The sequence below is a fragment of the Boleophthalmus pectinirostris genome, unplaced genomic scaffold (genome assembly GCF_026225935.1).
Source record: "Boleophthalmus pectinirostris isolate CB_2022bp ecotype Guang Dong unplaced genomic scaffold, ASM2622593v1 HiC_scaffold_5, whole genome shotgun sequence".
NCBI lineage: Eukaryota > Metazoa > Chordata > Actinopteri > Gobiiformes > Gobiidae > Boleophthalmus > Boleophthalmus pectinirostris.
In genome coordinates this window covers 7245960-7273821 of record NW_026571404.1, presented here as the reverse complement: position 1 = coordinate 7273821, position 27862 = coordinate 7245960, and the positions used below count along the sequence as shown (strand labels likewise).

The window sequence follows — 27862 nt, the reverse complement described above, 5'->3', positions numbered from 1 at the left end:
CCTCTTTTGGTCAATTTCCTGTTTAGAACTACACTGAATGTGGTATGTAGTATGTATATTTTATGTATGAATGATGTAGTCCACTTTTAGACCAGGTTTAGCCCTAGATTAAACCTAGAATAGTCCTGGTAGTACATAAAAAAAACTATATTTTCTTTGGTTGTATTTGGAGCCAAAAAGTTTGAAAGCCTCTAGTTTATTTGCAAATGTGAATGCACCCTAAGATCTTAAAACTCTTTAATATGTTCTGTTTTTAGGGAGGGTCCGGACTTGTCTGGGGACAGTCTGAAGGTTTTCCACAGAAGCCTGGACCTGCTGCAGCTCTGGGTTTGTCACTGTAAAGACGTGGACTTCACAGGGAGGAGCAGCCTGATGGAGACTATAGAAAACTTTATCAACACGCAGGTTTGGATACACACTTTTTTCTTGCCAATAACTTTAGATATCAATTAAGAATACCCCAAAGTACTTTTAGCTCTGCCTCAGTGTTTCAAATTGTAATACATATAACACTGGCCTTGTTCCCTATGCAGATCTTAAATAATAATCATTAAAGCAGAGCAACAGTTTACAGAATCTTATAGTTAATACAAAGGTTTGCTTCTGATTATGTGTTATACCAATGATTTCACTGCTCCGGTCCTCTGCCACTTTCCTCAATTCAAATATGGCCCTGAGGTACTTGCAGGGTTCCCACTGTCAGGGAAATCCTGGAAAAGTCATGGAAATTGAAAAAAAAAAAAGTAAATTCAATGAAAGTTTTGGAAAAGTCATAGTATTTTAGTGTCTCTTTCATGCAAGTTCTCATGAGGCTATTATGATTATTTCTATCGTCTATCGATATCGTCTGCGCCTTTTGTTTAAAAGAGACGACAATAAATACACTGACAGGATTTTGAATGTTAAAAAAACTATAATACCAACCATACCAAAGGTGAGTGGAAAGTGTTAACATTTCATATTTAACCCTAAAAGGATGATCAGTTCTACAGAATTAGGGGCAGTAAAGTCAAAATTCACTTAAGATCATGAAAAAGTCAGGGAAATGTTTTGAAATTTTGTCAGTGAAAAAGAGCGGGAACCCTGTACTTGGTGTGAGAAGAATTAGAACAGTGGTGTCAAACTCAAATTCACTGAGGGCCAAACTAAATTTATTGGAAAATTTTAACAACATCTACATGTTTTGTCTTCTTTCGAGATATGTAATGTTAAACCTTTTCTTACCAAAATAAATGTTTAACCCTTATATTGTGTTAGGGTCAAAATTGACCCGTTTTCAAGTTTAGGTATGTAAAAACTTCCATTTGCTTTTTTGTACCGGAATGAGGCTTCATCTAATCAGAACAGCCAAAAAAAAAAAAAAATCAGGATCATGTGTCACAGGTTAATACGTATATTTTAAGACCAAAATGAGGAGGTTCACAGCAGCAGGTACAAAGAGAAGGACGACAAGATCCTAACATAAGTCAATTGGAGCCAGAGTCAGAAGGAGCCGGAAGAGCCTCCTGGAGAACTTTCTATTTGGAACGCGGTGGCTACAGCGTTAGTTATGTCCATTCATATATACGTCTGTGGATGAGGATGAGGTTCAGTATGACCCTGAACAAGAGCACACATGTGGTGAGGAGAACCCAGATGTCACAAAGACTGAAAGAGACGTCTTCAAGTCAAGAAAAAGTGACAGTTCATGGTCACCAAGCCTCTTGACACCCAATATAATTATACTTACATATAATATAAATCAAATTTATATATTATATATAAAATTATTATGATTATAGTATAATTATATAATATAATTACAAATTTTACTATAGGAAATATAATTAGCGAATTTAAGCAGTTTTTGTAATCAAAAACGGTGGTATATTTTAAGATAAAAGGTCTGTGCAGCCAAAAAAAAAAAAAAATAATAAAAATGTTTCCATGGACATGAACACATACTAAGTTAGTTATGAGGGGAAAAACAATATTGGATGATATCTAGTGTTTTTAAGTATTTTCAGGCTGAGTTAAATCACGGGTCAAATTTGACCCGGTAACACTAAAGACGCGTGTAGCTTTCTAACACAATACAAGGGTTAATAATAGTTTTGCTTTAACACTGAATCCAGGACAAGCATAAAATAAAATAATAACAGCATTTTAAATAAATAATGTCTCTATAGCCTATCTGTAGCCTGCAGGCCAGCTCTAAAACATGTTTGATATGATCTCACGGGCCAAATATAATTATATCATGGGCCAAATTTGGTCCCCCAGGCCTGAGTTTGACATGTCTGATTTAGAACCACTGCTCTAAACATTCTTCCAATTCAAGCTCCTCATCATAACCAGGCCCCCATCTACCTCCCTGAGCTCCTCCACCACCACCACCCGTGCCCACCGATCAGCTGATGCCAACCTCCTGACTCACCCCACCAGGACTAAACTTAAGACCTGGAGGTACAGGACCTTTTCTGCTGCTGCCCCCCACACCCTCTGGAAGTCCCTCCCATAACACATCAGAGACTCATCCACACTCCCCATGTTTAAAAAAGTCCTGAAAACCCGTCTCTTTAAAACCAACTTTCATTAACTTTCTCATTTCTTCATGTAAAGCGTCTTTGTGTATCTTAAAAAGCGCTAAACAAGTGCTGTGTATTATTATTACTAGATTATTGAAACTAAGACCATTTTAGTCCCTGTTATAGCCCTGGTTTAGTTCTTGGTTCAGTCTTGGTTTAGTCCTGGTTTAGATTTAGTCTTGGTTTAGTCTTGGTTTAGGTTTAGTCTTAGTTTAGTCTTGGTCTTGGTTTTGTCAGGTTTTAGTCCTGGTTTAGGTGCAGCTCTGGTGTAGTCCTGGTTTACCCCTGGTTTAGGTTTAGTCTTGGTTTTGTCTTGGTTTAATCTTGGATTAGTCCTGGTTTAGTCCTAGTTTAGGCTCAGCCCTGGTTTAATCCTGGTTTAGGTTTAGTCTTGTCTTAGTCCTGGTTTAGGTTCAGCCCTGGTTTAATCCTGGTTTTGGTTTAGTCTTGGTTTAGTCCTGGTTTAGTCCTAGTTTAGGCTCAGCCCTGGTTTAATCCTGGTTTAGGTTTAGTCTTGGCTTAGTCCTGTTTTAGGTTCAGCCCTGGTTTAATCCTGGTTTTGGTTTAGTCTTGGTTTAGTTCTGGTTTAGGTTTAGTCTTAGTTTAGTCTTGGTCTTGGTTTTGTCAGGTTTTAGTCCTGGTTTAGGTGCAGCTCTGGTGTAGTCCTGGTTTACCCCTGGTTTAGGTTTAGTCTTGGTTTTGTCTTGGTTTAATCTTGGTTTAGTCCTGGTTTAGTCCTAGTTTAGGCTCAGACCTGGTTTAATCCTGGTTTAGGTTTAGTCTTGGCTTAGTCCTGGTTTAGGTTCAGCCCTGGTTTAATCCTGGTTTTGGTTTAGTCTTGGTTTAGTCCTGGTTTAGTCCTAGTTTAGGCTCAGCCCTGGTTTAATCCTGGTTTAGGTTTAGTCTTGGTTTCTGTTTTAGTTTGGTTTAGTCCTGGTTTTGGTTTAGTCTTGGTTTAGTCTGGTTTAGGTTTCTTGTTTAGTCTTGGTCTTGGTTTTGTCAGGTTTTAGTCCTGGTTTAGGTGCAGTTTGGTTAGTCCTGGTTTACCCCTGGTTTAGGTTTAGTCTTGGTTTTGTCTTGGTTTAATCTTGGTTTAGTCCTGGTTTAGTCCTAGTTTAGGCTCAGCCCTGGTTTAATCCTGGTTTAGGTTTAGTCTTGTTGGTTTAGTTCCCTGGTTTGGTTTAGTCTTGGTTTAGTTCTGGTTTAGGTTTAGTCTTGGTTTAGTCTTGGTCTTGGTTTTGTCATGTTTTAGTCCTGGTTTAGGTGGTTTACCCCTGGTTTAGGTTTAGTCCTGGTTTAGGCTCAGTCCTGGTTTAATCCTGGTTTAGGTTTAGTCTTGGTTTAGTCTTGTTTTAGTCCTGGTTTAGGTGCAGCTCTGGTTTAGTCCTGGTTTAGTCCTGGTTTAGGTTTAGTCTTGGTTTTGTCTTGGAATAGTCTTGGTTTAGTCTTGGTTTAATCCTGGTTTTGGTTTAGTCCTGGTTTAGTCTTGTTTTAGTCCTGGTTTAGGTGCAGCTCTGGTGTAGTCCTGGTTTAGCCCTGATTTAGGTTTAGTCTTGGTTTAATTTTGGTTTAGTCCTAGTTTAGGCTCAGCCCTGGTTTAATCCTGGTTTAGGTTTAGTCTTGGTTTAGTTCTGGTTTAGGTTTAGTCTTGGTTTAGTCTTGGTCTTGGTTTTGTCAGGTTTTAGTCCTGGTTTAGGTGCAGCACTGGTGTAGTCCTTGGTTAACCCCTGGTTTAGGTTTAGTCTTGGTTTAGGTTTAGTCTTGGTTTTGTCTTGGTTTAATCTTGGTTTAGTCCTAGTTTTTAGGCTCAGCCCTGGTTTAATCCTGGTTTAGGTTTAGTTCTGGTTTAGGTTTAGTCTTGGTTTAGTCTTGGTGTGGGTTTTGTCATGTTTTAGTCCTGGTTTAGGTGGTTTACCCCTGGTTTAGGTTTAGTCCTGGTTTAGGCTCAGTCCTGGTTTAATCCTGGTTTAGGTTTAGTCCTGGTTTAGTCATGGTTTAGTCTTGGTTCTTCAATCTTCAAGAGCTGAGTTTTGCTGCAGTGGCACATTAGTGGAGGTCTGTCTATCTATCAAAGTTTACATAAGTATAAAAATGAAACTGACTGATGAAGAGTGAATTGTTCATTTAAAAAACGATATGGAGTTTAAAATCTCTCATGTCTCAGGTGATCCCGGTGGACAGTCGCGGGGAGGCCCTTCTCTCGACTCTGCACAGCCCCCCTCAGACCACCTCTGCCCAGTGCACGGGCAGTCAGCTCAGTCTGGTGGAGGAGGACGACCTGGTCTGTCTCCACTCGTCCACCGAGGATCTGGGCAAAAGGGTAAGAAAAGTTAAAGGTTGTATGGAGGATTTTTTTTTTTGTTTCAGATTGTCATTGAAAGTTTAAAATACCATTACAGAGACGCAGCAGCCTTGTAATTATGATGACCGAAAAAAAAAAAAGAATGAAAATCTATCAACTGTGGACGTAGTGAGGCCAGATAAACATCAATAGAAAACGAGGCTCCCTCTTTATCTATTGGCTGTCAGGTTGTCAATCAAACTCCCTACATTTTTTGTGCAACTGACTCGCCGGCGCTCGGGGATGACGTGGTTTATGCAGCGGTTCTTAGAGGCTTTTTCGCACAAAGTTTGTTACGATGGCGGACGAGAATCCACAACAAGTTCGCCGCAAACGAAAGCCTGAAGGGTCTAAAAACTGACGCGTCGGTCGCTGAATTATTTCTAGGCAGGTCACTTCAACTGTAATTCTGAACACGCACTGGATGTAAACAAACGTGATTTGTAGAGTAAAGAGGCGGGAGGAGGAGGTGTTTCTGCTGAGGCTGTGGAGGAGGAAGGTGGTGTCACACATGCACGACATTTGAAAAAGAACTGTCGCTGTAGTTCACGTCCCTTAAAAAAATCCTCTATACAACCTTTAAGATACGTTTTTACAATTACAGGTGTTTTTATTGCTCAAAAACACATCAAAAAACATGGAATTCTCCCACTAACTGTAACTCGGCTTGGTCGTATCACACGCTTGATGAGTTTAATGCCATACTGTGGAACATGTAGAGCTGTTTTTTCTTCAAAACATATTATACCCATGGTTAGATTTTTAATTTTTATGTAACTTCATATTAGACGTGGACAAAATTGTTGGTACAATTTGAGCTGGAACGTGCTGTCTGGAGAAGGCACCTTTCAAACTTGAGACAACTAGAACAGTTTGCTCACATGGAGTGGGTCAAAATACCTGTTGACCAGTGCAAAAGTCTCATTGACAGTTACAGAAATCATTTGTTTGCAGAGTTTGCCTCAAAACTTGTGCAACAAAATATTAAGTTAACAGCACCATTTTTGTCCAGGCCAGTTCCAATATTTTGTTTTTTCAAATTATTCTGTGGAACGACAATGTTTGATTTTCATTGAACAATTTTCAGTAATTTTTTATTTATTATTGCTTTTCTCAGTTTCAAGTTATTTCAGTGATGATTGTCGATTTTCTTTCATCGCCAGAGGAAACCAACAATTTTGTCCACGACTGTATGTTATAATATTTTTGCTTCGCCACAAACAGACCTGGAGTTGTGGTTTTTTGTTACATTCACACATGTTTAACACAGAAATCTTGCGTATTTAAGCTGAGTTCTTGGCTCAAATGCTGTTCTACATTGTGATGTCATGTGGTAATACAGGATGTGCTCCACTGTGTTTTTAAACTCCATACACCTTCACTAGAATCATTTGGATAATTGTAAATCTCTTCTAAGGCAAAGCAAGTTTATTTGTACAGCACAATTTGTACACAAACTAATTCAAAGTGCTTTACCGAATAAGAAATACATTAAAATCACAATAAAAACTAATCAAAACATAAATAATCATTGTAAATTAATAAAAAGAGAAAGAGAAGAGTGCAGAATCAAAACCTTTCAGTCATGTGCAGCTAAACAAAACCGTTTTGAGTCTGGATTTAAAAAGAGTCAAAGTTGAGTCTGTCTCACATGTTCAGACTGTTCCAGGTTTTAGCTGCATGAATCTGAAAATCTGACTCCCAGTGTTTAGTCGTGACTCTGGGCACCAGCAGGAGGTCGGTCCCTGAGCTCTTCAAAGTGTGAGATGGTTCATATGGCGCTAACATGTCACAGATGGACTTTGGTGCTCGGCCACGGAGAGACTTGAGCCGCTTTAAAGTCTCTGAGCCACAAGACTGACTGCAGAGACCTGAGCACAGGATGCATGAGCTCGTACTTTCTAGTTCAAGTCAGGACCCGAGCTGCAGCGTTCTGGATGTATTGTAGCTGTCTCTTCGCTCGTTTGGACAGGCTAATGAGCAGGATCTTTAGTAAAGAAAAGGTAAAAGGTATCTGAGGTGAAGTCATTTGGAAAATGCTGCTCCATGACATCATGAGGTGGAACAGAGCATTCTCAGCACTGGAGATGCAGACAGACTAATAATAAAGGATTACTCAAACACGTGTGAATGAAACAAAACACAACTCCAGTTTGTTTTTGAAAAGGTGACGACATTCAAACATGATCAAAAGTTTTTGCTTAAAATAGGACCTTTAAGGACCTGAGCTCTGGGTAATGACCGAAAGGACAAGATCACGGATACAAGCGGTTGAAATGAGTTTCCTCCGCAGAGTGGCTGGGCGCTCCCTTAGAGATAGGGCGAGGAGCTCAGTCACACGGGAGGAGCTCGGAGTAGAGCCGCTGCTCCTCCACGTTGAGAGGAGCAGCTGAGGGGACTCGGGCATCTGTTCTGGATGCCTTCTGGATGCCTCTCTCCGGAGATGTTCCGGGCATGTCCCACCGAGAGGAGGCCCCGGGGAAGACCTATGACACGCTGGAGGGACTATGTCTCTCGGCTTGCCTGGGAACGTCTCGGGATCCCCCGGGAAGAGCTGGAGGAAGTGTGTGTGGAGAGGGAAGTCTGGGAGGCCCTTCTCAGACTGCTGCCCTCGACCCCGGACAAGCAGAAGAAAATGGATGGATGGATAGGACCTTTAAGTTTGCTGAAGTCTTCTTTTACTGAACAGTTCAAATAGTAAATAAACGAAAACCAGGGCCAACTATGATTGGAAATGAGTAGATATTTATTTAATTAAAACTGTGATAATTGCACAGCTGTGTCATCATGCCAACTATACTCATTTTGGAGTCAACACATGTCAACACAAACCTCTCTGCTGCTGGTCTGTGTTTTCCTCAGTGGCGTATCTCTCGTGTGGTGGAGCCCTCCCCCTCTCTGCCCAAAGACAAGTCCTTCTCCATCGCGGCCGCTCTCCCCGTGCCCTGTTACAGCTCTCTGTTTGAGGACCTGCCCAGCTCGTGTGTGCACAGTGAGGAGAGGCTGCCCTTCTGCCAGAGCGAGTACAGCCCACAGCACCTGGCCCAGCAGCTCACGCTCATAGAACAGGTAAAACTTATTTTACTTTGCGCTGATATCACTCTGGTGCTGTTCTACGTGTATGTCTACTGGCAGAATGTTCAACAGTTACCGTGGTGACACAATGCACACATGATGTAGTCATGAAAGAAGACCAGATAAAGAGTAGGGCTGCGTATCATGACAAAGTTGCAGATACTATACATATCTCGATACAGTGCACTTTCAGGTCTATAATATATTTCAAATTGATTCAATATGGTTCAATAAAAAATACTGGATAAATCGTGGGTGTGATACTAAATGTATTTGTTAAACCACTTCTCGTGCAAAATTTATATGAAACACAAACATTTTAACCACCAAAACAGTGAAAATGTCAAATGTGTCGCATAAACAAGTTCACTTCCTCTAAACAAGCAACAAAACTGTAGCTCTGTAACAAAATAATTTTAAAATATACCAGAAAATACTCAATTGGTCGATATAGTAGCCCACGATATCGATACTGTATAATCACATTAAACAACGCAACATATAGAGTTCAATATTTTTGCACAGCCTTAGTAGAGAGTTGAAAGGAGACCTTTATCTGATGTCAGAGTAGTGAAGGTCCACACAGCAGCCTCATACAGGCTCATACAGGCTCATACAGGCTCATACACTCATACACGTCTCACAATACAGCTTCTCTGTATATTTACACTCGGGAAAGTTCTAACTATAGAAGTCTGGGCATACATGGACTTAAACTAATTTAGCAAACTATACATACAAGGTTGTACCTTTAACTGTCAAAAGAAATGCAAAATATGTCACAAAAGATTGCTTGTATTTGAAGAAAATTTGCTTATAGTAGTTGCAGTCTGTAACTGAAGGAGCTGACTGCAGAGGAAACACTTTAAGTACAAAGTACATTTATTAATTTACTCTGAAAACAATTTAATTTCATGCTAATTACTGTGTGTTACAAAAACTAAGTTTTTAAATATCAAAGACACTAAATTATAACAAAATGTATGCTTTCACAATCAAGTCAAGAACAAATAGAAAATGGATTTGCACAACATTTTCAGTTCAGATTGTGTTCAGTTACAGCTCAGATTAAAGTCTAAGAAGCTTCAGACAGAGCAGAGCCTCTGAACTGATGCACAAATTTTATATTTTATAGTTAGTTTAGTGTAAATTCATACATCCTGGATTCTTGAGGAGCACTGATGCACTCACCTTTTTATTTGCAAAGACTAGTTATTACTTTTACTATTTTCGCCACTAGAGGGAGACACATTCACACTTCATGTTTATCTTTAATGTAACCTTTTTTTTTTTTTCTTTTGCAGGAGATTTTCCGAAGGTGTCACCCAATTCATTTTCTGAACTCCAGGACACAGGGGGTCACAGACAACGCCCTGAGCACAAACAAGTAAGAAACTACTTCACTCTAACGCTCAAATGTATGACCAATGGAAAGAGAGGATCCTGTACACTGTAAAAATAGTGAATAGAGTTTAAATGCCCTGAATTTACAACATGAATCTTGTTTTCAGTTTGGACTAGACTAAGATTATATTGAGACTGAGAATGTTCCAACTGGATTCAAGATCATTCAAGGTTAAAGTAAGAAAATAAATCCAACAATGTGCAAATACATTTTTACTTTAAGAGCCCCGTTGGCTGATAATTTAGATTGTAATAGAAAGCAATTAATAAGTGAAATTAATTAAAACAACTTGTGCTGGGTTAGATTTATGACTCATCCTCATCCAAATAACTGAAATAAATTAAGTAACTTGTACTTTTAGATGGTTACTTTTACTTGAGTAGGAATTAAGCAAAGATATTAAGTGAAGATACTTTTACTTCATTACAATTTTGCAGTACTTCTTCCACCTCTGGCTGTGACTACAATACAGAGGTGGGACCAAGTCGTTGTTTTGCAAGTCTCAAGTAAGTCTCAAGTCTTTGACCTCAAGTCTGAGTCAAGTCCCAAGTCGAGTCTCGAGTCACTGACCCTTAAGTCCAAGTCAAGTCCAAGTCGTCTGCTTTGAGCTTCACGTCATTTCAAGCCTTTAAACCAAAGTACCAAATATAAGCTTAGATTTTTGCAGTTTATATGACTTTTAAACTAAATTGTGCTTAAAAAGTCATGGTACATTTATAGATGATTGTATTATATAATTGTAGAAATGCAAATTTTTCCTTTTTAAATGTCTTTTCAAGATCTCGGTGTGAATCATTACGGCCAGAATAAAAAGAATTCAGATTTAACAGAGCTTAATAAGTTATTTTGTTGTGTAGACTGCACTGAAATGGAAGGATCTTACTCTGTCATTCCCGCCGTTTTACTGTATTGTACTTTATATTACTGTGTTCTATTGTATATTACTGTAGTACATTTGAGTATCACAGTACTTCAATTACATCCAAAGTACCAAACAGAAGTGGGACGGACATGTTTCAATTTTCTCCTGTAAAATTCAGCGCCACGTTTATCAACCGTGAAGAGGAAAGTATTTTCTAAAAACATATATATTTTTGGGGAGAAGCATCAAGTCTTCACAGGCCTTAAGTTCAAGTCAAGTCCTGAGTCACTGACCTTCAAGTCCGAGTCGAGTCCCAACTCTTAGTTCATTTTATCAAGTCAAGCCTCAAGTCCTAAAAATAGTGACTCAAGTCTGATTCGGGTCCAAGTCAATAGTATTTTACCACGACAGTCTGAACTATGCTCTGTAAAATGTTTTAATATAAATCCAGTACATTTTTATACAGAAACGACCAAGTAAACTCAAATCAACACGACTGGTTACTGTTCCCACATCACTGAGGGCAGTGTTGGGAAGGTGACTTTTAAAATGTAATCCTCTACAGATTACAAATTACACACACCAAAAAGTAGTTTGTAACGTAATCCATTAAATTACTTAAAGTGAGTAACGTAATCTGAATACTTTGGATTACTTGATTTGCTGTAGAGAAGCAAAGACGAGGAAATCGTAACATAAGATGTTTTGTCTGATAAAAGAAAATAAAAAGCCCAGACTTTACTGAACCAAATAAAAAAATATTATTGATAGAAGACGAGGAGACACGTCCGCGCAGCATGATTTAGTCCTGGTTAAGTCCTGGTTCATTGCTGGTTTAGTCCTGGTTTTAGTCCTGTTTTAGACCTGGTTTTAGACCTGGTTTTAGACCTGTTTTAGACCTGTTTTAGACCTGGTTTAGATCTAGTTTAGACCTGGTTTAGGCCTATTTTAGACCTGGTTTAGGCCTATTTTAGACCTGGTTTAGACCTGGTTTAGATCTAGTTTAGACCTGGTTTTAGTCCTGTTTTAGACCTGGTTTTAGTCCTGGTTTAGACCTGGTTTAGTCCTGGTATTAGTCGGGGTTTAGACCTGGTTTAGTTTCCGGCAATGAGTGGAATTACCGAAGAAAAGAACAAAAAAAAGGAAAAAAAAGGGGGATATAGCCCAAAATGCAAAAACAGGAAAATCCCTCTGTGTAATCCATTTATTTCAACAAAGTAACTGTAATCCAATTACCACTCACTGAAACAGTAACTGTAACTGAATACAGTTACTCATAATTTGTACTCTGATTACATAACTCCAGTACATGTAATCTGTTACTCCCCAACACTGACTGAGGGACATTAGCACCTTTACTAAAAATATTATCCACCAAAATGATCCGGTTTGCCTTGTTTGCCTTGTTTGTTGCCTCCTCAGAAACGTGTCGTCCCCGGCGTGTCCAGCAGAGGGCAGCGGCGCTCTGTCTGCGGACCACAGCTCCCTCCAGCAGCTGCTCGTCCACTCAGACCTCGTGTCTCACTGGGTGTGTGCCGAAGCGCTCCTGTGCGACTCCCTGAAGGTGACGTCTCCTTCCCTCTCGCTGTAACACCAATAACACCAATAACGGCAACAACGGGAGCTCGCTATCACTCATCCGGGGTCGGGGCGCGGGGGCCGGACCGGCGCATCGGTCTCGCAGCGTGTGGGTTAGATTCCTCATCGGGCGCGGAGCGAAGTGTCAGGCGCGCTCAAACCAACTGTGGCCTCACTCTGTATCTGTCACTGGACGGACTCACAAATGTGGCGATAGACTTTTTTTTCTTTTTCAGACATGATTTGTGGAGAAGTTTCAGGTTAGTTTAGTTTTTAGGTTAGTTAAGTGTTGCTAGGTAACAGTTATCGCAAATAATTTATTGTGGAGCTTAAATTACATTTTCTTAGCTGTAAATATTTGATTTGTAAGCACATAAGTATTCCAAGTTTCATAATCCCAACCCTAAATGAAGCACTTTGAAGGACTTCCCTAAGACCATTATATTTAAATGTTCATTATGTAACTTTTTGGTTAGGGGTCCGTCACCTGCTTGTTTCTATGGATATGTCATTGCCCTGCTCTGGAATGTTCCACAGTGTGACGTTAAACACCTCTACCTTACATTTATTCAGTTAAAAGTGGTTTTATAGCTCAAAAATACCTTGAAAAACAAGCATTCTGACTGTGAGCGGGGTCGCCTCTCCGCAGATCTGACCTGTAACTTGGTCTAGTTTGGTGTCCGTGAAGATAAGAAAGGTTTAATGCCAAACTGCAAAATAAGTTTTGGCAAAAATTTAAGATATAAACACTCAGAAAATGACTTAAAAGTAGTGAATTTACCTGTTCATGCAGCAAAATCATTTTATTCGACAAGTTACCTTAAAATAAACAACCTCGAGACTAGAATTAAACATCTCAGAACTAGTAAGAAAATAATAAATCTGAAAACAAGATGAATAACCTGATAAACTTGGCCAGATCAGAGAAATTTGCAGTGCAATCACAATGTAAACAAGGACCAGAGGATCTTATTTGCATAATAGGAATTATGGAACAAAACAATTCTTTTAAATCATTGTAACTTTATGGTTAAGAGTTTGTCACTTGCTTGTTTCTATAGATATGTCATTCCCCTGCTCTGGAATGTTCCACAGTGTGACATTAAACACCTCTACCTTACATTTATTCAATTAAAAGTGGTTTTATAGCTCAAAAATACCTTGAAAAACAGGCTTTCTGACTGTGAGCGGGGTCGCCTCTCCGCAGATCTGACCTGTAACTTGGTCTAGTTTGGTCTCCATGAAGATAAGAAAGGTTTAATAAGATAAGATAAGATAAGATATGCCTTTATTAGTCCCACAGTGTGGAAATTCCAGTGTTGCAACGTACAATTCAAGAACAGCAGGAAAATGGTAACATGCAATAAAACAGATCATAGATAAAAATAATTTAAAAATAGACTTAAAAGTAGATTCTAATGTAACACACTGTTTTGGTATGTACAATAAAAGTAACAGTGCAGCATAATGCCGTACTGCGAAACAGGTTGGCCAAAATGTAAGATATAAACACTTAAATCTATCAGAAAATGACTTAGAAGTAGTGAAATTATCTGTTCATGTAGCAAAATAATTTTATTCGACAAGTTATCTTAAAATCAACAACCTCTAGACTAGAATTAAACATCTCAGAACTAGTAAGAAAATAATAAATCTGAAAACAAGATGAATAACCTGATATAAGTTGTAAAAATTTGGCCAGATCAGAGAAATTTGCAGTGTAATCATCATGTAAACAAGGACCAAAACCTGTCTTATTTGCACAATAGTAATGATGTGACAAAATCATTCTTTTAAATTAAATCTAATTAAATTAAATTAAATCACCTGTCACTGCTCTGCTCTGGAATGTTCCACAGTGTGACATTAAACAGCTCTACCTTACATTTATTCAATTAAAAGTGGTTTTATAGCTCAAAAATACCTTGAAAAACAGGCATTCTGACTGTGAGCGGAGTCGCCTCTCCGCAGATCTGACCTGTAACTTGGTCTAGTTTGGAGTCCATGAAAATAGAAATTTACTGCAAAATAGCTTGGCCAAAATTTAAGATATAAACACTTAAATAAATCAGAAAATGACTTAAAAGTAGTGAAATTATCTGTTCATGCAGCAAAATCATTTTATTCGACAAGTTATCTTAAAATAAATGACCTCTAGACTAAAATTAAGATTAATCTCAGAACTAGTAAATACATAATAAATCTGAAAACAAGATGAGTAACCTGATATAAGTTTTAAAAATTTGTCCAGATCAGAGAAATTTGCAGTGTAATCACAGTCTTATTTGCACAATAGTAATGATTTAACAAAATAATTCTTTTAAATCATTGTAACTTTTTGGTTGTTGGTCCATCACCTGCTTGTTTCTGTCATCTGTGTCATTGCTCTGCTCTAGAATGTTCCACAGTGTGACATTAAACAGCTCTAATTTACATTCATTAAAATACAAGTAGGTTTATATTTTAATTTCATTTATTTATTTATTTAAAACAAAGAGAGTGCACATAAATGATTAATCTCAGAAAGAAAAGTCGCTCTGTGCCAGATTTAGCTCCAAGCTCCTTTCCATCTGCAGTCCTCAGGCAGGTACAAAATATAATATATTCAAGAAACTATTTACATTAAACCAACTCTAAAAACAGCATTTCATCAGTAACAATATCTCCTTAAAATAACTGCAATCCAATTCATCATTAAACGTTTAAAACAAATCAACATGAATAAATTCAAATTTCCATAAATACAAGATTTCAAATTCATAGTTATCCTCTAAAAATACTCGAATTCATTATCATCAAAATTAGGGCTGAGTATCATTAAGAAGTTGCCGATACGATACATACCTTGATACATAGGTCACGATACGATACATATCTCGACACCGTGCGCTTTCGATTCGATATGACATGTTTCAAATCGATTTGTTAAGGTTCAATTAAAAAAATAAAGGCTAAATCATGGCTGTGATGCTAAAAGTCTTTGTTAAACCACTTTCTGTGCAATGTTACTATGAAAAACTTCTATTTTAATCATGAAAACAGTGAAAATGTCAAATGTGTCGCGTGAACAAATGTCCTTCCTCTAAACAAGAAGGAAAATTGTAGCCGTAACAAAATAAATGAGTAAAATATACAAAAAAAATACTCTTGGCGATATATCGATACAGCAGCCCACGATATCGATACTGTATCATCACATTAAAGAAGACGATATTTTGATATTTTGCGCACTCGTAATCAAAATCCTTTAAAATTCATCAGTATTATACTCTTAAAATACAATTCATCAACAACAACATGACCATCACCAACATATCGCAAAAATACCTAGTAAAACTTATTCTGACTGTGGCAGATCTGTGTCGCCTCTCCACAGATCTGACCTGTAACTTGGTCCGGTTTGGTCTCCGTGAAGATAGAAAGGTTTAATGCCACACTGTGAAACATTCCAGATGAAGCAATAACATCTCCACTGGAAAAGTTACATTGTGCACCTTTAAGAATGTACTTAAAATATTGCAAATTCTAATCAGGTACTTGGTAAGCGCATAAAATTAAAAAATAAAGCGCTGTATGTTTTTCATTATAAAACAATCAATTATAGAGTTTCAAAATAATGAGCAATTAGGGCAGTCGATGTTGCAATTAAACATTTTGTAAAACTAAATCTTAAATCTTTTGTGTTGAGAAAAGTCCTCAAGTTCAGATTTCATAACAATGGAAGCTAAAACCTGTGAATATTTTAGTTTTATTTTAAAGTAACCACAATTATTTAGCTACTATGAGTTGGATGAGACACAATTTTCACGAGACTGGGTTCACAAGAAGGAGGTAAGATGAGATTTTGACATAATTTCTAACAACTAAATAGTGCGTTTCACAATACATGCATCACAAATTTCGGACTTCTGGTCAAATTTTCCGAAAAAGTGAGCATCAAACCGTCATGTTTGTTTTCCCAGTGGGATGAGACTATTAACAAAGCCGTTTATTTTCAAGTCTTTTGAACCATATCGCTTTTGTTTCTGATTCTGATATTGTCATATTCTAGTTATAGGATTCGGACGTCGTAATTGTGTGGTTGTTGGATCCTAACAGCGGAAAACGGGTCGATAAATTTGTTTGCGAACTTCATAACTGCAAAATCGAATCAGATGTGTGTGACTGCAAACCTCTGTTCAAACTGTTTCCCTTCCCAACGGAATTGAAAAATAGTGAAAGGCGAAGGCGATGGGCAGGATTGATCCACAGGAAGGACCAAAAAGGAAACATTTGACTGACTAAATCATCCCGAGTTTGCAGCGAACATTTTGTATGTGGAGCGCCAACAAAGCAAAACCCCGATCCCTCACTCAACCTCGGTTATGAATTTAAAAAGTCAACGCCAAAGCAAAAGGCACCAGTTGTTCACCAAGAAACACCTTCCACTGCAAAGAGACCAAGACGTGATGTTGCTGTAAAGTCGAACAAGAAAGTGCAAGCTCAGCCTTTTTGTCTTCAGCACGTCTCGCTTAACAAATGGGATCCCGCTTTGATGTCACTCCACGTAGAAAATGTTTGCTGTAAACTCGTAAACCGGGATGGTTTAGGCCAGGGGTGTCAAACTCATTTTGGTCCGGGGGCCGTATACAACCTACTTTGATCCTAAAGGGGCCGGATCAGAAAACTCATGACATATAAACCCCAAAAATAGCAATAAGTTCAAATAATTATGCAGTGAAGCACAAATCTATTACAGAAATATTTTTTTTACTTGATGAACTCTTTCTTTTACAAAATATTATAATATTATGAAAAAAAAAAATGCTATTTCAACACAATGATTTAACATTAACTTGGATATAAATAGGAATAAGTAAATTTTTCTTGTAAAATCCTGCACTCGGCTCCACTTTTCTCATGTTGGACATTTTTCTGATGAGGGTGTCACGGTCAACAGTCAAAACGATCGTCCTTTAAGAGCGTTTGGAAAGAGACAAGTCTTCATTTGTGCTGCTCTGGTGGGAGGGGCCACGTACAGAGGTTCTGGAGATGCTGCTATGATAAGCGGAACAGAAAATTACCAATATTTTAATAGAAAATATGATTAAAATTTTTTAGTAGAAAATCAGCCGAGGGCCAGATTAAAGGTCTTGGAGGGCCGGATCCGGCCACCGGGCCTTATGTTTGACACCTGTGGTTTAGGCGGTCAAAGGTTTCCTTTTTCATCTTTCCTGTGGATCAATCCTGCCCATCACCTTCGCCTTTCACTATTTTTCAATTCTGTTGGGAAGAGAAACAGTTTGAACAGAGGTTTACAGTCACACACATCTGATTCCCTTTTGCATTTATAAAGTTCGCAAACACATTTCTCAAGCCGTTTTCTGCTGTTAGGATCCAACAACCACACAATTACGATGTCTGAATAATATAACTAAAATATGACAATATCAGAACCAGAAACAAAAGCGATATGGTTCAAAAGACTTGAAAAGATCGGCTTTGTCAATAGACGCATCCCACTGGGAAAACAAACATGGGGATTTGATGCTCACTTTTTGGGAAAATTCTTCCCGGTATGCACTGCACAATGACCGGAAGTCCGAAATGTAATACTTTAGAGGTCATTGTAGCACTGCTTTGTGAAACTACAGCTTCTGAAACTGCATAACTCACCAGCTCTTAACTCTTCTTTAGTCCAAGCCAAAGGGAAATGCTCAGGGGGAAACATTATAACTGGTACGTTCATAAAAATGTGGTAAAACGATGATATAAAAACTCTCTCGCTCCGTCTCTTTCGCAGATGACGGTGAGTTTTATTTCAAATTGAGCGACTAGGCCTTCATCGGGCGAAATGATTCATTAGAAACCATTAAATAGAAACTTAATTAGAACCTTTTGGAGCTCGTTATTAGTGAGCGAGTGTCCCTGCCCTTTGTCGAGGAGTTTAAGTGTTTCGCCAAAATCTCACACCTGCAAATGAGTTGGTTGGTTTGCGCTACGAATACTACGAATATTACTAATTAGGACTTTTGTTTGGTGGGATCCTTTCTCAGTTAACTATTTGTCGTAATTTTACATCAGTTAAACGGCTGTGAAGAAAAGTAGAAAACCATTAAAGTTGGAAAATACAGGAAACGTAATAACTCTACCTAAAATGTGTCATAAATTTAGGTATTTAAAGGTGCATTGTGTAACTTTTCAGATGGAATGTTCATCAAATGCTTTTCTCCATGGACATGTCATTGCTTTATCTGGAATATTTCACAGTATTGTCTTAAATATTTTTATTACAGTACGATATTTATTGCGATATTTTGATATTTTGCGATATAATTGTAGATAGGATGCTGTTTGGCTTTTAAAATACCCTGACAAGATTTTGTTGTGAATTATTACTGTCATAATCCCAAGAATTCAAGAAAAAAATGTATAACTTCATGTTGTTTGCGCTGAAATGAATCATGGGAAATGTAGTTCCAGATGTTTATAAGCTGTTGCTACTCTAAAAAATACATACAAGCAAAGGAACTTGTAATTCGAAATATTGTGACACCCCACGTATTATTTTGAGACTTTTGACGATACGATATCACGATATTTCGGTTACTGTTACATTCCTAGTTTATGTCATCGTGAAGACCAAACCGGACCAAGTTACAGGTCAGATCTGTGGAGAGGCGCCCACAGTCACAGCCACAACACCTGTTTTTCAAGGTATTTTTGAGCTAAAAAAAAAACACTTGAATAGAACCACTGTAAAACAACTGATTGATAAATGTGAGGTAGAGCTGTTTAATGTCATACTGTGGAATATTCCAGAGAGCAATGACGTATCCATAGAAACAAGCAGGTGAGAGACCCCCAACCAAAAAGTTACAATGGAATCACAACACAACAGAATCCAGGCACTGGAAAAAGTAAAAATTGCACAAGGGAAAATATAGTTAAAAGGCCTTTATTTAAATGGCCAAAGCCAACATGTTTCAACTAAACTGGTCTTCGTCAGGTCTTAGATTAAAAACAGGGTGTGGGCGTGGCCTTTAAATAAAACACAACAACCAGTAGTAGGGACTAGAGACTGGAAAAAGTTACAGTGATTTAACCCATTAACGCATGAATTTATACAGATGCATATTTTTAAAAAAATGTTGTGTGTGTGTGTGTTTTGGCCTTTAAATAGATGGTAAATTAAGTTGATTTATTAATTTGACTATAGCAAAAAAAAAAGAAAAAAAGAAATGGGTATGTTGCAAATTTGCGACAACTAGAAACAAGAGCTTGCCAAAGTTTCCTAGGAAAGGTCCTGCATATACACTAATCGGCATTGGAGGGATGCAGTCGCTGTCTCGGCTTATATTTTGATCCAAAGGGTTTGTCGCATATTTGTGACACTCGGCGTTAAGGGGTTATCATAATTATTTTGTCAAATCATTACTATTGTGCAAATAAAACAGGTTTTGTGTCTCGTTTACATTGTGATTGCACTGCAAATTTCTCTGATTTGGACATGTTTTTTAAAACTTATATCAGGTTATTCATCTTGTTTTAGGATTTATTATCTACTTACTAGTTCTGAGATGCTTAATTCTAGTCTAGAGGTAGTTTATTTTAAGATAACTTGTCAAAAAATATATATCTTGCTGCATGGACTGATAATTTCACTATTTTTAAGTCATTTTCTGATAGATTTAAGTGTTTATATCCACTGTGTTGCCAAACCATAGACCGTATATATGAATGGACAATGTGCCAAACAAAGAATGTGTCCATATATTCACCGCATTGTTTTATTAGCCGCAGGGTTCAAAGTGTGAGAAAAAAGTAGCGGTTTATAGTCCAGAATTTACAGTAATTATATTCAGTACCGTATTTTTTGGACTATAAGTCGCTCCGGACTATAAGTCGCACTTTTTGGGGAAATATATTTTATAAAATCAGAGACCAGGACCTGACATTTAATCTATAGTAATAACAACAGAACAGAGAACAACAGGCTGAGTAGGTGTTAATATATTAATTTAACATATTAAATGTTCTTCAGATAGCTATAGCAAAAACAACATAACATAAGTTTACCAAACTCACAATCTCACTCCAAATCACTTTCATTGAATTTTTCATCCTCTGTGTCACTTCTGCACGACCTCTGGAGATGAACCATAGATCCATGATGTAAACAGAGCGCCGCTTCCTCTTCTGTGTAGCTGTCATCAGACTCAGCATCAGTTCCAGTTTATTATTCCGGCTTTTCTGAATCCTGACAGGATGGTTTCGATTGTCACTGAAGTTCAAGCTTTGTCGATTCATCCAGTGACTTCAGGAAAGTTTCATGTCGCGCCCTCCTGGTTCCCATGAAGCTCTGTTCTCCATCTTCACTTTCCGTCAGTCCCTCACAAGTTTCTCGCTCACTCCAAACTTTCTTTCTGCTGCTCGATTTCCGTTTTCGGCTGAATATTTCACTACTTGCAGCAGGACAGAGGCTCTTTCTGCAGGAGACATGCACAGTAGAGTGAAGTGACAGTGGTACAGGAGTAATAGTAGTACTAGATACTGACACGCAAGACTAGAGCGTCTCGTGGCTGTCAGTGTGAAAATTTTAATATATAAGTTTCACCGGAGTATAAGTCGCAGGAAACACACAAACCATGAAAAAAAGTGCAATTTATAGTCTGAAAAATCCGTTATGTTTTGGTGAAATGAGTAGTCTAAACTGCTACATTCTACACAACTCCGCTTATCACGGCTTTGACTACAGCTCTAGACTAAACACAGATCCAGACTTGGGTCAAAACCTCAGCGCTTCCTCAAGTGAAACCAACATTCTCCCTGATACACCGCTCACATACCAACAGTGTTGGGAAAGTTACTTTTCAAATGTAATCCCCTACAGATTACAGATTACATACCCCAAAGTGTAGTTTGTAACGCAATCCATTAAATTACTTAAAGTGAGTAACGAATACTTTGGATTACTTGTTTTTCTGTAGAGAAGTAAAGACTAGGAAATAGTAACATAAGAAGTTTTGTCTGATAAAAGAAAATGAAAAGCCCAGACTTTACTGAACCAAATTAAAAATATTATTGCTAGATGAGGAAGAGACTCATCCATACAGCATGGTTTAGTCCTGATTTAGACCTGGTTTAGCCCTGGTTTAGTCCTGGTTTAGTCCTGGTTTAGTCCTGGTTTCTAGTTTAGCCCTGGATTTAGTCCTGGTTTAGTCCTGGTTTAGATCTAGACCTGGTTTAGATCTAGTTTAGATCTAGTTTAGACCTGGTTTTAGTCCTGGTTTTAGACCTGGATTTAGTCCTGTTTTAGACCTGGTTTAGATCTAGTTTAGACCTAGTTTTAGTCCTGGTTTAGTCCTGGTTTTAGACCTGGTTTTAGTCCTGGTTTAGATCTAGTTTAGATCTGATTTTAGTTCTGGTTTAGTCCTGGTTTAGATCTAGACCTGGTTTAGATCTAGTTTAGACCTGGTTTTAGTCCTGGTTTTAGACCTGGTTTTAGTCCTGGTTTAGATCTGGTTTTAGTCCTGGTTTAGATCTGGTTTAGATCTAGTTTAGATCTAGTTTTAGATCTAATTTTAGACCTGGTTTTAGTCCTGGTTTAGATCTAGTTTAGACCTGATTTTAGTCCTGGTTTAGTCCTGGTTTTAGACCTGGTTTTAGTCCTGGTTTAGATCTAGTTTAGACTTAATTTTAGTCCTGGTTTAGTCCTAGTTTAGATCTAGTTTAGACCTGGTTTGTTTCCGGCAATGAGCGGAATTACGAAAAAAAAAAAAATATAGCCCAAAATATGAAAACAGGAAAATCCCACCATGTAATCCATTTATTTCAACAAAGTAACTGTAATCCAATTACCACTCACTGAAACAGTAACTGTAACTGAATACAGTTACTCATAATTTGTGCTCTGATTACATAACTCCAGTACATGTAATCTGTTACTCCCCAACACTGCAGACCAATGGATTTCATAATAAGACGTTGTTAATATTTCCCGTGCTTTTCTATTCATTACACAAGTGTAATTATCCAGCAGAGCACAGGCCTATTTACCGTTTCCCTTGCGTTGCATTTTTTGCTTTTCTAATGACCGCTCCCTCTCTTCTTTCTTCTTTTGTATCAGACTCAAGTTGCTCTGCTGACCAAGTATCTGTGGATCGGAAAACACTGTTACGAGTCCAGAAACTTCGCCACCGCCATGCAGATCCTGGGAGGCCTGGAGGACGTGATCGTCAGGCAATTACCCGTAAGCTCAGAGATTTCGGCGCGTGCAATAAGTCAGATGCCCCGGAGTCAAATGTTTCCTTCAGCTGTGATTGGTTTTAGACCGTGTTTAATTAGGTGCACAAATGAGAAATTAACATTAATGCATTCAAATAGAGCAGAGCAGTGAGGAATGAAAGCTATGAGGAGTGGTAATTAAAAACACTAGCGTAGAGGAAAAAAAAGACACGCGCATTTACACAAACACTGCAAAAAAGAATCTACACAATCTACTTTTTATTTAGAATACAGTGTTTTCTGATTTTGACTCATCTTTAGAGTAAAATCCTCCAGTGAAAGTAGCCAAACTCAAAATATCTTGGGAAGAAAGGCCACACTTAACCATAAACTTATAATGTCAGTCCATGTGTCATTCGTTCATTTATTTTTCAAAATAAAAGCAAAAATAAGAAAATGAAAAAAACAAAGATTTTCTTAATTATTTGTCTCCAATGTCACTTAAACTGCGATGACGGACTGAACCAGGACTAAACCAGGTCCGGGACCAGACCTGCACCAGACTGGGACTCAGCCCAGGACCAGGACTGAGACCACGATTGAAACTGGGAACAAGACCAAGACTGAGACCGGGCCTGAGACCGGGATTGAAACCGGGACTGAGACTGGGATTGAGAACAGGACCAGACCAGGACTGAGACCGGGACCAGACCGGGATCAGACCAGGACTGAGACCAGAACCGAGACCAAGACCGGGACCAGACTGGGACTGAGCCTGGGACCAAACCAAGACTGAGACCAGGACTTAGACCTGGACCAGACCGGGACTGAGACCGGGACCAGACCAAGATGAGACCGGGACCGAGACCGGACTGAGACGGGACCGAGACCGGGACCGAGACCGGGACCGAGACCGGGACCGAGACTGGGACCAGACCAGGATTGAGACCGAGACCGGACGGACCGAGACCGGACCGAGACCAGACCAAGACTGAGACGGGGACTGAGACGGGGACTGAGACGGGGACTGAGACGGGGACTGAGACGGGGACTGAGACCGGGGCTGAGACCGGGACTAAGACCAGGGCTGAGACCAGGACTGAGACCGGGACCAGATCGAGACGAGACCAGGACTGAGACCGGGACCAAAAGGGGACTGAGACCGGGACTAAGACCATCACTAGACCAAGACTGAGACTAAGACCGAGACCATGCCCAAGATCGGGACTGAGACTGAGACCGGGACTGAGACTTTATATTGATAAACGAATGAACGAATGATACACAGATTATTATGTCACGTTATTATAAAGTTGTTCCCTGTGTTTGTTTCACCCATCATTGTATTAGATTTTTTTTTTTTTAAATGACACCTCACTCTCAGCTAAATCTATGGAAAGGACTGTATTGCTTGTTTGTTTGTTTTTTACAGTGTGTCTCATTTGAAAGCAGGTTATAATTCATCAGCTCACTCACTGAAACCGTGCTTTAATTAGTCACGTATTAGATGCTAAATAAAAGCCCGTCTCTCTCGCCTACAGGCCTGGAAACACCTGCCTACGAAGGTGTGTGAAATCCTGGAGGAGCTGAGAGCCGTGCAGGTTGGTGCCTCCCAAATATCCAAACAGCCACTGCTCAAATACCCTGTGCACAATATTCTGAGAAGAGTCCTGCAGGGCAAAGAAATCAATACAAAACTGCTTCAAGCTACTTAACTCTGCAGGCCGAGTTTGGAGATTGTCCTGACAGCGAAAGTTGAAATTGAAAAACGGTCCAGCATTTTAGTAGTCAGGAAGTTGTGGGAGAGTTTACAAGAATATATGAATTATTTCTTTTTAATGCTATACCTTTTACGGTGGAGGATCTGCTGCGTTATTGCCTTGTCTGAAATGTCTCGCGGTATGGCATTAAACGTATCTGTTGTCATGGAAACAAGGTGACAAAACTAGGGCAAGTTACAGATCAGGTCCGTGCGTGCGTTTAAAAGAATGTATGAATTATTTATTTTTAGTGCTCTAACTTTTCTAGTTGTTGGGCTGCCGTGTTATTGCTTTGCATGAAATGTTTCACAGTGTGGCATTAAACTTCTGTCGCCATGGAAACAAGTTACCAACACTAGGGCAAGTCACAGGTCAGGACCACTGACAGATTTAAAAGAATACATGCATTTTTTTTTTTTCTTTTTAATGTTATAGCTTTTATGGTGGAGGATCTGCCATGTTATTACCGTGCCTGGAATGTTTCGCAGTATGGCATTAAACTTCTGTCGCCATGGAGACAACACAGGTCAGGACAGTGGATGCGTTTAAATGAATACATGACTGATTTCATTTTAGTGCTATAACTTTTCTGCTGCAAGGATCTCCCATGTTATTGTTTTGTCTGGAATGTTTCATAGTATGGCTTTACACTTCTATCGCCATGGAGACAAGGTGACAACATTAGGACGAGTTACAGGTCAGGTCCGTGGACGCGTTTAAAAGAATATACAGTATGACTGATTTCATTGTAGTGCTTTAACTTTTCTGGTTGTGGGTCTGCTGTGTTATTGCTTTGCCTGGAATGTTTCATAGTATGGCATTAAACTTCTGTCGCCATGGAGACAAGGTGACAAAACTAGGCCAAGTTATAGATCAGGTCTGTCGACACATTTAAAAAAAATATATATGACTGATTTCATTTTAGTCCTATAACTTTTCTGGTGGTGGGTCTGCTGTGTTATTGTTTTGCCTAGAATGTTTCGTAGTGTGGCATTAAACATCTATCGCCATGGACACAACGTGACAAAAGTAGGACGAGTTACAGGTCCAAGTCCGTGGATGTGTTTAAAAGAATATATGATTTTTTTTCTTTTTAGTGCTATAGATTTTCAGGTGGAGGATTTGCCATGTTACTGTTTTGCCTGGAATGTTTCATAGTATGGAATTAAACAGATCTATCGCCATGGAAACAAGGTGACAAAACTAGGCAAAGTCAAAGGTCAGGACTGTGGATGTATATAAAAGAATATATGAATTCATGAATTTCGTATTACTGCTGTAACTTTTCTGGTTGTGGGTTTGCCGTGTCATTGTGTTGTCTGGAATGTTTCATATTATGGCATTGAACTTCTATCGCCATGGAGACAAAGCGACAAAGGACGAGTTACAGGTCAGGTCTTTGGGCACTGTAACGTAGGTTGACCGTGAGCGGCTTGGGGTTCAGTGAGCAAGGTAAAAAAACAAATCCAGACACAGAACGGTACTTGTGGTCCACAGTTTACTGTTGTTTTTTCAATGATTACAAAAGTGCAAGTGCAAAAAGTGCAGGGTGCAAAACAGAGGCAGGCAGCAGTTTCCTCTCCAGCAGCAGAACACAGACTGATCTTGAAGGCGCCTTTTATGCTGGTCCTACTGATTGGATAAAACCACTATGCTAAAACAGGGATGGTTAAAATTATCATTAGCGTAAAATTAAAACCTAAACCTCCATAAAACAACCCAAAACCCAGATAACTATTAAAACCACCAACTATATATACATAAAACCCTAAAACCATTACACCAATTAAATGTTAAAACCCATTAAACCAATAAAATACCTAACCTAAAACCCCTGTACAAAATGTTACACGTGGTCCAGCCCGGAACCATAAAAGAGGGAGCTCGTTTCCGGGGGACTCTTTTCACACCTGGACAGAAGATAAAAAGGGGAGGTAAGTAAAAGCAGATCCACCATTCATTAAAACACAATAAAATACACTAAACACATCAACACTTAAAACATTCTAAAACAGATATTGCACCATATTTATTGCACAAAGTCAATTTAAAATGTAATTTATTATTGTCTCCCTTTTCCTCCAGGGACAAGCAACTTCCAATTAAAGTGCTGTGCCTCAGGAATAAAAAATGGTTAAAGGAAAGCAATAAATATTTTTCAAAACCAATTGTGTGCAATTTATTTTGTGATGTGCAAATATGTTAAAAGTGCTGTGTGCTAGGAAATTGTGCTTTAGTGAAGGGTGAAGGTGCTAAGTGTGGTTCTGGGGTAACAAACCAGCCTGTTTGTTACATTTCCCCCCTCCTCTCAGAAAGCGAAGCTACTCTTCTTCCAGTCTTGATAGGCAATCAGCCACGATGTTGGTCTTCCCTGGTTTGTAGTGGACGGTGAAGTTGTAGGGCTGTAGCGCAAGGTACCATCCTGCGATCCGAGTGTTCGCCTCTCTCATGCGATCCAGCCACTGCAGTGCTCTGTGATCTGTCTCCAGCACGAAGTGTCTCCCAAGCAGGTAGTATCGCAGAGAGTCGATGGCCCACTTCATCGCCAGACACTCCTTCTCTACAGCCGAGTATCGAGTCTCCCGGTCCAGCAGCCGACGACTCAGAAATACCACTGGCCTTCGTTCTCCATCCTTCTCCTGGAGGAGGACCGCTCCCAGTCCCACCCCAGAAGCATCTGTTTGCAGGATGAAAGGCTGGTCAAAATCAGGGCTTTGCAGGACTGGTTGGGTGCAAATAGCCTCCTTCAGGTCAATGAAGGCTCTGTTGCACGCCTCCGTCCAGCGAACTTTGTTTGGGGCAGAGTTTTTTGTTAAGTCACTCAGGACAGTGGATCTCTCGGCAAACTGAGGGATGAATTTCCTGTACCATCCCACCAGGCCGAGGAACCCCCTGACCTTCCTTTTTGTTGTGGGCACAGGGAAGGATTGGAATAGCCTCCATTTTTTGAACTTGAGGCTTAATTTTGCCATAGCCAATAGTGTACCCCAGGTACTCGACTTCCCTATGGGCCACTGCACACTTTTTTGGGTTCACAGTCAGTCCAGCAGTCTGAATCCTCTGCAGGACCTCCTGGAGGTGGTGGAGATGCTCTTCCCAGGACCGACTGTAAACCACCACGTCATCCAGGTAGGCTGCAGAAAACTCAGACACGTCACGGAGTAGATGGTCCATCAGCCTCTGAAATGTGGCTGGCGCCCCCTGCAAGCCAAAGGGCATCACCCTGAACTGGTACAGTCCAAAGGGAGTTTTAAAGGCTGTCAGCTCCCTCGCCTCTGATGCTAGTGCCAACTGCCAATAGCCCCGGGATAGATCCAGCGTGGTGATATAGGCTGCACTCCCCACACGCTCCAGAAGTTCATCGATGCGGGGCATCGGGTAGGGGTCAAAGTTGGAGATTGCGTTCAGGTACCTAAAATCAATACAAAAACGCAAAGAACCATCCTTTTTTGGCACAAGTACAACAGGGCTACACCATTCACTGTCTGACATTTCAATGATTCCCAGTTCTAACATAAGTTCAATTTCTTTTTTCAACACTGGCACCAACCGCTCTGGGATTCGGTAGCTCCTTTGTCTCTTTGGAGCATCCTTTTTGAGGCGGATCTGATGTTGAACCAGTGAGGTAAAACCGGGGGTCTCCTGGAAAAGATCCGGGTTAAGAAGCGGCCTTAACTCGTCCTGCTGAGAGGGAGAGAGGTGAGACAGGTCAATGGCAGCTGGCTCTGCAGCAGGGATGGGGAAAAACTTTTCCGTCACTTCCTTATCCTTCACGGCACGCACCCAAAAGCTGCTGAGAAGGTTCTTGGCGGACAATAAACTCTTTCAGCAAATTAACATGAAAAACTTGGTGCTTTTTAAGTCTCTCAGGCATAAACAGTTCATATGTGACATCTCCAACTTTTTTAGTTATTTCATATGGTCCATGCCACTTAGCAAGTAGTTTGTTTTCACTAGTTGGTAAAAGCAAAAGTACCTTTTGGCCTGGTGTAAAGGTCCGGTCCTTGGCCTTCTGGTCATACCAGGTTTTCTGTGTGGTTTGTGCCGCTTTGAGGTTTTCCTGTGCCA

General features: G+C 39.5%; 1 protein-coding gene across 1 annotated transcript in view; it reads left to right on the top strand.

Moving 5' to 3' along the window:
- Nucleotides 1-27862, top strand: part of LOC129411526 (kinase non-catalytic C-lobe domain-containing protein 1) — a 173848-nt gene that overhangs the window by 128392 nt on the left and 17594 nt on the right. The window contains exons 23-29 of the mRNA XM_055162597.1: nucleotides 258-405; nucleotides 4732-4887; nucleotides 7771-7977; nucleotides 9288-9370; nucleotides 11673-11814; nucleotides 21937-22059; nucleotides 23576-23635. Coding sequence (XP_055018572.1) covers nucleotides 258-405; nucleotides 4732-4887; nucleotides 7771-7977; nucleotides 9288-9370; nucleotides 11673-11814; nucleotides 21937-22059; nucleotides 23576-23635 — 919 coding nt within the window. The remainder of the gene's footprint in view (nucleotides 1-257; nucleotides 406-4731; nucleotides 4888-7770; nucleotides 7978-9287; nucleotides 9371-11672; nucleotides 11815-21936; nucleotides 22060-23575; nucleotides 23636-27862) is intronic.